Raw genomic sequence first — 12,448 nt, 5'->3', positions numbered from 1 at the left:
AGGTTTGCCGTAAAGACAATTTGGTACAAAAATTGTTTGAAAACGACAAATAGGTACTTTCCGTCATTCTCTGTTAGTGATTTTCATTAGCTAAAGGGTAACATAGTAATTTTTGTAAAGCCATAAAGTTTTAAATTGGAAGATTCACTGGGGCTTTGACATGTGTCCACAACAATTGACATTGAATAAAAAAGAAAAGAGTAAATGAAAAGTCTTTTGCCTTTTCCTTTGTTGCGGCTTTGTAATTTGTCTATGAAGGAGGTTGATAAATTGAACGACAACTATCGACGACAACCTAAACGAAACCATCGACGACGGCGAGCGAAACAAAAACCAACGATATGGGAGGACAAGTTAAAACCAACAACAATGACGGAGTGAACTTCACTTAATGGCATCGCCACATAAATAGAGACGATAGATGACGTGTGAGGGAGAGAACCATCGGGAAGCAGCGTAGGTGGAGGACAACTTAATATTGTAGTTTACAGTGCTTTGGGTGCTAACATGTATGACTGTGTCTATCCAACTCACATTACTCGTTTTGGCACTGCTCTGATACCTGAGGTGAGGGATTCTTTTTTGATATTTAGTTAAAATATGTTAACTAGCCTTCCTTTACAAATAATGAAAAATGATATAATAATAAAATTTATATATATAAGTAATTTACTTATAATTTAAATATCACGAAGATAGTGAAGTTAGCATTGTATTGGAACAATAACTTCATAAGATTCAGATTGCTATTATACATTAATCGGAACAAGTTTTGGATTCTACTTGCATTTATAATTTGCTTTTGGTTACAAAAAATAATAGCCAACAATGTTATATACTACGAAATTTTTGAGTATATATAAATATATAAACGTAAATATGGATCACAGTGGAATCTTACTCTCAGAGGCAATAACATTATAGTAAATTATGATATGATGAAAAGAAATAATAAAAGAGTTGATAAGGCATCAATGTTCTCAACTCCACTCAAGTCCATGGTAGCGACTACCTCCCATTTGATTAGATTAGATTAGATTTGGTTGGGGAAGAAAATGAACACTTTGATTAATTTGATCCAAAAAAAACACTATTTCACATCTAAATTGTAGACAAAAGCATCAAAACTGCTGCCAACTAAAGAGTAGACAATAGAGACCTTCAATCTCTACTCCCTTCAACTTCCACTTTCTTGAGTATGGACGTAGAATGGAGTTTGAATTAGAGTAGTTTAAACCTCTTAAATAACTGTGAGATGGAAGTAGAGGTTTAAATAACCTCTTAAACCTCTTTATTTGTTGTTCTTGGTTGTCGTAGATGGTGTGTATGTGTGTAGGGTTTTGCGAAAAAAAATTTCCGAGTGAGAGTACTGTGAAAGACTTCTTGTTGTTTTTGGTTTTTCATACTTTAGTGCAGTACTAAGTCAGTTTGTGTTTGGTTCACAGGATTTGGAAGTGGTAGAGATCAAAAGTGGACAGTGAAGCGAAGCTCTAAGGCCAGGTGATTTTTTTGTTAATTAAAAGAATGAAGATCAATTCGTTGACTTATTAGATCATTTACATACCAATGTCGATTCCTGAACGCATCGAAATTTTTTTTCTATAATCAGATTTCACTGGTCACATTTTGACTTTAAAGTTATAGTTCAAGATTATTAGGGAGGTTGGTGAAATTAGTTGTTGGTGAAAATTTAGAAAGAGGGATTGCCTTGGTGTTAATTAACATTTTATGTGCCAGCATGGTGATGAATCATATAACACCATGTGTTTTATTCATTTTTCACGAATGTATTTTGGGCTTAATGTTTGCAAGTTAAATGAGGTGCTATAAAGGTGATATAAGAATTTTGTGAATAATTGTGGGGTTTGCAACTAGGATGTATGAACCTGACCAAAATCTAGCCTGACTTGAGCTTTTAGTGAACTGAGGTGTGAGTTTGAATTAGGTTAGAAAAACTACTGGTGCTAAGAAAAGATACTGCCTTACTATGAAATAAAGCATTCTCATTTTACCACCAATTATTAATGGTGCTCATTCGGCGATCACTCTAAAGACCAAGAGTTTGTTCATTGAATGTACAACCACTAATTTGACAAAGGCCAAGATTGCATGAGATGAGTTTGGTTTAAATTACATGTAGATTTGTGGTATGAAAATTGAGCACACTGTTCTTTGTGTAACACTTGTGTAGCACTTGTTAAAAATTACCAATCCTAGTGCTTTTTCTTGGCAGGTTTTGGCCACACTTTGTGAGGAGCTACCTCCAGATGGTGCTCTCTTAATATGTTGTTCAAGATTTTTGAAGAGCAATTGAATTTTGGAAGATATAAACTTCACAAATACCATGCTCTTGAAGATTTGCGCAACTTTTTCGAGATGCTAACAGAAGCATCTTGTTAATTGCTTCTACATTTTTTTTGTATTTCTTCATTATAAAGTATAAACTAATTTTATTGTATTGAATTCATATTTTATGTCACTTGTAACTCAGATTTTCTGTCATTACAAACTTCAAGTTCTTTTGTATGAACAACTTCTTTTAAATCATTAGGAATGTCAATACAAAAAGTTTCAACTTGCATTCTTTGTATATTTTCAATTTGAAGTTTGAACCTTTGCTATCAATACAGGGACAAGTTTTCTCTCTTGTGTGTGTGGACCATGCTAAGTTTATCATATTGTGATAAGATTTGTCTAAGAATGTCATTAAGTTTCTTCAAATAATTGAATATAATAATTTTTTTATAAAGAATTATTGAATTGAATTGAATAACTGAGCAATTGAATTGAATTGTATACTGAATAATGATTGAACCTAAACGAGGATAAATCCTCTAGCACTACGGCTCACGCACAAAAACACATGAGTCAAAGAAGCGCAAAAGAAAAATAAGGCTAGGATGTACAATCCTAAACAACACATCCCAAACTTGAACCAAAAAAGTGGCATGGGTGCCTTACAAAAACTTGCAAAAAAACAACCAGCCCAAGCAACTAGCTTTTGCACAGCACTCTGAGCAGAAAATCATCAGCAGAAAACAAAAAGGATGCAGCCTAGCAGTAGCGAAAAAACCAGCGGCTAAAGTTTCAGGAACTATGACCAAATAGAAAAACCAAACAAAAATATCCCAGCCCAAACAACCAGCTTTTGCAAAGCACCTTGAGCAGGAAATCAGCAGCAGAAAGCAAGGAAAATGCAACCTAGCAGTAGCAAAAAAAACCAGCAGCAAAAGCATCCAAGAACCACAACCAAACAGCAAAACAACAATCAGCAACATACGGTCCCACACACATCAAGTCCAGCTTTCAATTCCCCAAAGCACTCCAAGTCCCCCACAACAACGGCATACTCCAACCCACCATCAATCCAACAAAATCACAAATTCTGCAATCATTATAAACCAGAACATACATGCAGAAATGCCCAAGTGCCCATACCCCACAACACCCACCCACCAAAACAAGCCAAACTAGACACACCAACACACATCTGACCATACGTAAGAAATAAAATCAGCACCCACCCCAAACACTCGAAATTCCACCAAGAAACCCCTAAGACAAAACAAAAAGACCAACCATCCACCCAATCAAAAGACACAAAACCATTATCAATGAAGCCGGCAATTGGAAAAGGGGGGAGCAAAACGTCACCAAGTGTCAGAGAGAAAACATTCAGGGGATCACAACGTCGGCGATTCGGCGTCTAGAGAGGCGTGACGGCGTCAAGCCAATGAAGATTTGGCATGGCGGCGTGTCAAACTCTATGGTTTTGGTGGTCTGGGTTAAGGTTTGGTTTGTCAGCATTTGAATGGATTTTGTAATGAAATCTCATCAATTAATGAAGATTTCAAAACGCTGGAGAAGAAGGGAAAAAAAAGCGATTTCGTCAATCTATTCCATCAAACACTGAGCTATGGAGAAGAAGAAAAAGAAAAAGAAAAAGAAAATCATAACGATGGAAAAGAAAAAAAAATTCATTAACTGATGTGGCAACCTTTGAAGGGCAATCTAGTCTTTTCCAAAAGCGTACCCTTTAACAGACATAAATTCCTAACTAAGAATGATGAAAAGTACTTGTTTGTCGTTTTCAAACTATTTGGGTATCAAATTGTCTTTACAGCAAACCTTGGGTGGGTGCATGTCGTTCTCCCCATCTATTAAAGTAGCAAACAACATAGTGATCAAAACTTATGCTTTGTAATTAGTGAAAAAAAAAAAAAAAATAACCACAACAATTCAAACATGTGATTCTCAGTGAAATGTAAAGTAAATATGAACCATAGCTAAAATGGGCAGTTAAAATGTCAACAAACAACAATCCAACCTCATGCAGCAGAACATTAAAACCATGAATTCAATCCCTAAATTTATGCATTCATGCAAAAAGTTTACAAATGCTTAAAAAAGGGTACAACAACACAACAACAATCAAAGCATGAGATACCCACATTATTAGGATGCGAAGAAATTTCACTCATAGACGATTCTTGTCTCTTCTAACTATGTTTTCTAACCCACCTGCAGGAAAAAATAACAACCAAATCATCAACCATACCACATATAGCAGTGTAAATTTAATGTCAATTACCAATTATTCTCTTCCTCACAGAAACATACATAACCAGTTTTCTAACCACTTCCACCAGCAGACCAGTAATAAAAATACTTTCTAAAAACTATACATATAAATTGCATAATCAATCATCAGCTACTAGAATCCAAAGTCAACACTGATGAAGGTTCTGGGCATGATGAGAAGCCATAATTATTGAGGAAAACAACATGGAAAGTTCATGAGCATTTCTTTTAAAAAAGAAAGAGATTAGGGAACTTTTTTTTCGATATTTCAACGTCTTTTACTTGGTTCACAGCAACTGACAAAACAAAAACTTTTAACACATAAAGAAAATGAACAAAAAATGTGTCGTCAAAATCATATATTTTTAAATATTCATATTGGATCCTTCACGGTTAAAAAACAACAAATAAATAAAATAAAATAAAAATCAATTTCCCACAAACTATAGGAGACATTTGTAACTATTACTAAAATAGACCCACAACCAAAATCAATAACAAAAACTAATAAAATAAGAAAACTTCATGTGAAATCCATTATTTTAAAAGAAATAATAATAATTTTTTGCCATTTCATATCGTGAAAACCAATAATTATCTGTCTTTAATCCTTCCCAAAACATGGCGACTTTGTTGCATGCCTCACCATAAAAACGTAAAAGCTGAACAAATGATATTCCCAAGACCGAAGAATAACACCGACCTCAGAAGTCTCAACAATGACGACTTTGTTGCATGTGTCAACGATGAAGCAACTTAGAAGTCTCGAGTCAGTCGTCACTCGAAGTCGCCTATCAAACTTGTCATTCGCTGGAAAAACTCCGCGATAACACCACTAATCGTCAACACCATGAATGAACCCTAAACAGGATAATCGCCAACAACCAATCCAACCCATAAGTGTAAATCGCTGTTAACAATCACCAGTAGCCATGAAAATCGCAAGAATCCAGCCGACCATTGGTAGACGAAAACCGAACAGTCGACTCTTCCAAGATTTGCAAAATGACTTTTGCTTTTCTTTTCCCCCTAGGTCAACTTCCTTGGCCACATGTCATCACTCCAGCCCTATGATTCCTCATATTGCAATTTTAAATTTTGATTTCCTGTGCAAAATGTCAGTGGATCATTTTACCCTTACTTACAAATGACTTATAACCATAATACCCCTTGTCACAATGAAAACTATCAAGTGTAAGCGGCTGTTTCAGAACTTTTCCGGGTGTAAGTGTTATTAATCCTTTCACAAATTTAGGGAAAGTTTTTGATAGTTTCCCAAAATAAGTATGTTGAAGTGAGATATTAAAGCCATAGGGCGATACATGATATTTTCCCAAAAGGATATCAACATACTCTTTAGTCTTTAGTCTTTATACATTTTTAAAACACGAGGGTGATAAATGACATTTTCTAAAAAGTATTTTCGTAACATCTGCAGCATATTTTACGTGGAAAAACTCTGGCGAGTGTTGGATGAGAAGAGAGACTGCGAAAGAAGAAGAAGAAGAAGAAGCGTCATGGAATCTAACGCTTTACAGCAATACGGCGTGCTGTTTTACGGAGCTGCCTGGGTTCCGTACAATCGCATTAGATCTAAGCTCCAATCGAAAGAACAAAAACATGAACAGGATGGATCCGAAGACGAAGCTCCAACCGCCTACAAATCTGACGCAATCTCCACCAATCACTACTACGTCGTTTTGGTCGGCGGTGGCGGCGAAGGCAACAGTGGTATCCCCAACGCTGTCGTCTTATCTTGCTTCGATTTCGCCTCCAATTCCCTCTCCGATCAACCTGTAACTAATTATCTCAATTCCTAATGTTAATGTTAATTCAATGCATTTTGAGGTAATGAATCAAAATTCAATACTCAAAAGCTTTTCTCAAAGTTTAGCTTAGCTGAGTATAGTGTGTAGGCTAAAAAATTTGTCGGTTTTGCATATTTGAGCTGTTGGTATGAGTTATTAAATTTTTTGATGTTATATTTTGATTATATATCAGTTAAGAGAATATGTTGAGATTTATCTGACGAATCTACATGGTTAAAATAATGAATTAGGTTATTCATCGACCTTTGATGATTTTATTTTCTTCTGCTTCAGGTGGCTAAGTTTATAACTGATTCAGATTTGCCGTATCGAATGGCAGTTCATCCACGTGGAGATGGCATTATTTGTGCAATGCAAAATAGTTGCAGGTTTCCATCTTATTTTAATTTGGTTTTATCTTTTAATTTCAGCAATTGCTTTCACCGTTTGACTGGAATAATATCAAAAGACCAGAGTGACATTCTGAAAATTACATTTCTGATTTGTTGAGTAACTACTGTTTTGATTTATATTTTCTTAGTGATTAGCCACCTACTTGGATTTCTAGATACTAATAATCTTGTTATGTTGTTATGGTTAAATGATATTTTGCTAGTATATTAAGGCCTCAATGAGAATTGATAATTTGATTCATTATTTTACTTTACTTGTGCGGATTGTTTGAGTGGGACGAAGAGGAGAGTGACGAAGTCCATAAACTGGGTGTAAAAGGTTCAGAGAAAGTGCTCAGCGAGTTAAAAAACGAGGGTTCTACTCTTGCTGCTGGTGGTGAGGTAGAGATCCTACCCCCTTTCTTTTGAAATACAATTGCTGCATGGACATGACGGTGTCCCTTTTTTTTTTTTTTTTTTTTTTCCCTTTCATTGTTTTGGTTATGCTTCAACCTTTTCTACTGCATAGGGTAGGTACACACCCAAGAGCCTTGGAATATTTCTGCCTCAAATTTCTGCTGTTGTTCTTTCTATTAGGAAGGTTTTTTCTGTTGTTTATTGGGGTAAGCTATGCTCCAGATACGAATATCCACCTATTAATTGAAACCCCAAATATGTGGCACCTGGATCTTAATGATTATCTAAATGCATTCTATAGTTTTGGCTTCAGTTATGGTGTGGTGAAATGATAAGTAAGACCATACTGTGGTCTTTTTCAAACAAAAGAGCACGGTGTATTATGCTTACATTTTGGTGCAGTGCAGGATGGAAAATTACGGGTTTTAAAATGGCCTAGCTTGGAAATTGTTCTAAATGAGTCTGAAGCTCATACTTCTGTCAAGGACTTAACTTTCAGGTTTGTACTAGTGATGGAATTAACTAGAGTGTTGATGCCTTAACCTGCAAGCTGAATGAAAAGAAAATGAATTCACTGTTTTGTTGTTGTTTATCTAGTTCACTGAAGGTTTGGCTTCGTTCTCTTACAGCCCTGATGGAAAATTTCTTGTCTCCTTGGGAAAGCGTGGCCCTGGTAGGGTTTGGGATATAACCTCTGCGTCTATTGTAGCTTCTCTACCAACGGAAAATGTAAGCAATGAGTCATTTAAATATATTGTATAAACCATTTGTTTTCCTAGCTTTTGGTGGCCTAGCTCAATCTTGGTCAATTTAATGAAGCTGCCTTATGTTGAGGAGATCTAATGAAATTGTTGGTAATGCATGTGGTGCATAATGTTCTTCACTGTTATGTTTTTTTTCTTAAAAAACAACAGCCAGAAGCAGATCATGCAAGAAGCAAATCATGAACTTATCTTTACTTCACCCTTACAGAATAGAAAGATTCTTTTTTAGGAAAATCTTCAAGCCTTCTCTTGTTTTGCCTTTATTTTTGTTTATGAGAGTTGATTCTCTTTCACATGATCTCAAAATTAACTACATCCATTTTTAAATTCATCCAGGATGAGGTTTTTTTCTCCTGTAGATCCGCTCTATCTAGTGATGAGAATTATGTTCTTTTCATTGCTGCAATAACAGGTGAATTTTCAGTATTCAGGAGCCATCAGCCTTTTTTTTTTTTTTTTGGGTAAAAATGCCGTTACCAACTTCACTGTTTTATGAGCTAACCATCATTGACTTTATTTTTACATAGACACGGGTGGAAGTATTTTGACATGGAATACAACCTCATGGAAGAGGATACGCTCAAAGCAAGTTGTCCATCAGTCTGTTACTTCCTTCAATGTTTCAGCCGATAGCAAGCTCCTTGCAATGTATAATTGTTAACTTTTGCTAGCTTTAACTGCGTGAAGACATTTGTGCACACTTTTCATGAGAACCTTTATCTTCTTACCTTGTGATTGGTTGACCTGCAGAGGAACAGATAAAGGAGACATTGCAATTATAAATTCAAGCAATATGCAGGTTCAGACAATGGTTAGAAAAGCACACCTTGGCTTTGTGACAGCTTTGGCATTCTCTGATGATTCAAGGTCTGGGCTGATGTATTCATACTGGAGATATCTTTTAATAGCTTTTAAATTGCAATATTTTGTCTTAAAATAAAATTGATAGGAAGAATGTGATGTTTAAATTCAGGGCTTTACTTTCTGCATCTATGGACTCAAGTGCAAGGGTGACATTAATCGAGGACAAGAAGGAAAGCGGTATGCCCCTTAAAACTTGATTCAGTGCTCACATAATATGAGAAAAAAAAATCCATGCTTTTTTTTTTTCCCCCAAAAAGGACAATAATTAGTAAACCTTACTGGTATGTCCTATTGTGATTCAACATTATTCCTTGTCAATGCACTTTCTTCTAAGCTTCGTATCCATAAAATTTTCATTAAATACACATTACGCACCCATGCCTCAAAGCTGCTTACTTAGATATACAGTTGTCTGAGCGAGTTGTTTTTTCATTAGTAGTGTCGGTTTCGGAGCTTGGTTGCAGTTATGCTTGCACGATCCTCATTGATGATGGCATCCCCATCACTGTATCCTTACTCCACATTTGCTGCAGTGTGTTTTTGATTTAATATTGCAATATTTAATTTCTTTCATTCTGAGTTTCTCGACTTTATAAAATGTATTCATAATATACTTTAAAACAATTTTTATATATATAAGAATGTGTTGTAAATTTTGTTTTCAAAAGTTTTGTTTTTGTTTTGGTTTTTTCTTGATGATAATTTTCAAAGGTAGAGAAGATTGTACAACTGGTGAAAGCAGCCAACGTTGAGGTTGAATCATACTGGCCTCCCTTATTTGCTTCACTTGCTGGGAAGCAAAACCTCAATGACATTATTTTGAATGTTGTATATGCTGGTGGTGCTGCTGCTGCTGTTTCTGCCCTGACTGCACGTGCCAGTGGCCCCTCCAGCCGAGGAAAAGAAGGTAATGAAATCAAACAGCCTTTAGTGATTGTCGAGTGTGTGAAGCATAGTCAAAATATGTGTTACTACAGTTTCTTTTATAGATGTTTGAGTGTACAAATTAGTATTACTAAAGTCCCTAAATGGGCATTGTTTTCCTCGTTTCAGGTTTGCAAAGACTCTTTTCAAGCTCTTATGTTTTTTTTAATTTTCGGAATCACTTTTTTCTTTAGGTTCATCTTGTTTTATCTCGATTTTTAGTATAATTTTTTTCCTCTCGATGAATAAATTTGTTATAATTACATTGATTTTGGTGTAACCTATTTGTTGTGAAACTTCATATAATCTCTCTCTTGTTTTTTAGTTGGATAATATTAGGTTTTCAGTTTTTTTTTTTTTTTTTTTTTTTTTTTTTTTTGGCATTGAAGCTTTGTTTGGTTGTGAGAAAGTGCAGGAAATCTTAGTGAAATTTAAGAAAATGCTATACTCTTTTTAGGATACTGAAGTGTATTGGATTGCTTTTACGATAATAAACAAATTCTGATTTTGTTTACCTCAAAACCACCCTTGGGCTCGGAATGTTTGGTTGGGCAGAAATGTTTTTCGATCGTGAAGTCCATTTTGTAAGCTTGATTGGCATTTTAACCGCGCTGTCAAAAAGATCTTTCCATTGGGCTTTCAATCATCGCTTGGACCCCTTTTTGATTTGCTGAACCGTTTCTTCTTGTGTTCTTATTATGTATGATTGGTCCGTGCGTTGCGGCGCAAGACCGCGGCAGAGAAGGAACCTGTAGGACGGCAAGAGCTAAGGACTGTGCTGCAATCGGTGAGCGAGGCCATTCAGCAGCAATGTGCATTTGGGTCTCGACTGTTCTTCTAAGTCGGAGCACCCAGGTATACTTGGTTGGGCCTTGATGAGGTAGAGAAAAGGGTTACGGGAGTGGAGGGCGTTGAGTGGATGGACGGGTAGAGAGCATACTGGCGGGCCTTGGCAGGGTGTATAAGGGAGTCCCCGTGGGCTTGCTTTTTGTTTGCTCCGTTGCTTAATGGGCCCAATTCATCCTGAATATGTTGAGAATTTTTCTTGGGCCATGGCTTATCCCCTCTGCTGGGCTCATTTGGGCAGAATGAAAAAGGAGCAGCAAAGACTGGGCTGTCAGGGCTCAGCAATGGTGGGGGTCGTTGCTTTGGGCTCTCGCCTGGACACGTGGGCCTCCGGGGATGGCCTTCCTTATTCTGGGCCAGATGTGGATTTGAGAAATTTTAATGGGCCTGTTGTCTTTTTTGTATAGCTTAGAGCTTAGTTTTCAAAGGCCTAGTTTTTTGTTTGTGATAGTATTGTACATCCTAGTATTTTTGGCGTTTTTTTTTAGATGTTGAACTCTTGGGCCTGTCCAAGTTGCTTGCTTGAAGGGGAGTTCCCCTCCTTGATTATTTCTGTATGATACTTGTTTTGTCAAGTTGTTCCTCCATGATTTTCTGATTTGATATTGAGTGGTGAGATGTTTCAGTTGTTGAAATGGCCAATCTAGAGGAGGTACCAGTAACAAATTCACTTGCTCGAATGGCCAACTTACCGAAGGTAGAAAACTGGTTTATAAAACTTTTATTTAGTAGAGTCTTTTTTTTTTTTTTTTTTTTTTTTTGTTAAAAAAATCTTTACTGATTTTTTTTCATGTGGATGTTAAGATCGATACAAGAAACTATTGAAGATAGCAAGACTAGCCAATCTTCGTTTTCAGGTATACTGACATGGAAACCAGTGATGAGGTGGTAGTGAAGAAATTTGTAGTTGGAGATATTCTTCCCTATCAAGCCTTGCTTAAGAAAATTTCTCTTATGAAAGACTTGGAACATGAAACTTGGTTAGGTAACTCTTTTGCAATTGGTTTGTTGTGATATTATACATTAATATTGTTTTGATTTAAAAATATTTAATTTATATTATTATTTTAGAATCATAAATTAGGATGTCTCTTGTAACATTTACTTGTTGGTGCATCTTTCTTATATTGAAAAAGGTTTCGGGATGCTTTTTTATATAAAAAAGTGCATTTGGTGATGGACTCTTTGAATACCAGCCTGGGGCCTTCTTGAATGCATTGAATGAGGAGCTTGAGAATGTTTACCATATCTTACCACCAGAGCCGCAAATACGTTAGATATAACACATAAGAAGTTTAATCTTTTATGAAAGTAAGTTGTTACTTAGATTATTTCTATCATATTTAGATTTTGTTAATTTTTTAGCACATTTTAGTAGAAAGTGTACTAATTATTAACAATTTTTTTTGCAGAAGTTTTTGCTTAAATTTTGGAGTGTCTCATATTTACATCTCCATGATATCCTTCACCGAGATCTTAAACCCGACAATGTGCTGATAAATACCAAGGACGAAATTGGAAGATTATGATTTTAATTTAGCCAGAATGGGTGGTGCTCATTATGGAAGATATTCTTATGATTTAGTAATTAAATTAGTATCACAATTCTTCATTAAATTAGTATTATTTTCAAAGTTTTGTAAGCGGATCGGCCTTGACCCTGTCAAGGGCCCAGTTCACGGGGTTGCCGCGGATTGTGAGTTAGCAATAAAATAATTTTAAAAACTGCAATCTAGTCTCTGAATATTATTATTACAAAAATACTCTAAATTTCAAATTAGTCACTGAATTTTAATATTTGCAAAAAACCCAAAAAATTAATCCCTAAAGTAAATCTAGCAGAAACCCCTGA

The 12,448-nt window shown here is 35.7% G+C and overlaps 1 protein-coding gene across 2 annotated transcripts; it reads left to right on the top strand.

The window, feature by feature from the left end:
* The first annotated feature begins 6,051 nt into the window (after positions 1–6,051).
* Positions 6,052–11,813, top strand: LOC116138382 (SEC12-like protein 2). 2 transcript variants are annotated; one of them, XM_031424088.1, is made up of 13 exons: positions 6,052–6,377; positions 6,684–6,778; positions 7,066–7,183; positions 7,311–7,404; positions 7,601–7,697; positions 7,828–7,927; positions 8,299–8,374; positions 8,490–8,610; positions 8,713–8,829; positions 8,936–9,003; positions 9,263–9,333; positions 9,538–9,733; positions 11,733–11,813. In XM_031424088.1, the coding sequence occupies exons 1-13, from the start codon at positions 6,099–6,101 to the stop codon at positions 11,771–11,773; spliced, it is 1,473 nt and encodes a 490-aa protein (XP_031279948.1). In that variant the 5' UTR covers positions 6,052–6,098; the 3' UTR covers positions 11,774–11,813. The 2 variants fall into 2 exon arrangements, with proteins under 2 accessions (XP_031279948.1, XP_031279949.1); XM_031424089.1 differs by lacking the exons at positions 9,263–9,333; positions 11,733–11,813 and having other exon boundaries at positions 9,538–9,719.
* Positions 11,814–12,448: the final 635 nt, after the last annotated feature.

This window comes from Pistacia vera, unplaced genomic scaffold (assembly GCF_008641045.1).
Source record: "Pistacia vera cultivar Batoury unplaced genomic scaffold, PisVer_v2 Contig340, whole genome shotgun sequence".
In the NCBI taxonomy this organism is placed as follows: Eukaryota; Viridiplantae; Streptophyta; class Magnoliopsida; order Sapindales; family Anacardiaceae; genus Pistacia; species Pistacia vera.
Note: the sequence above shows the minus strand (reverse complement) of the source record. Positions and strands in the feature narration are given on the sequence as shown.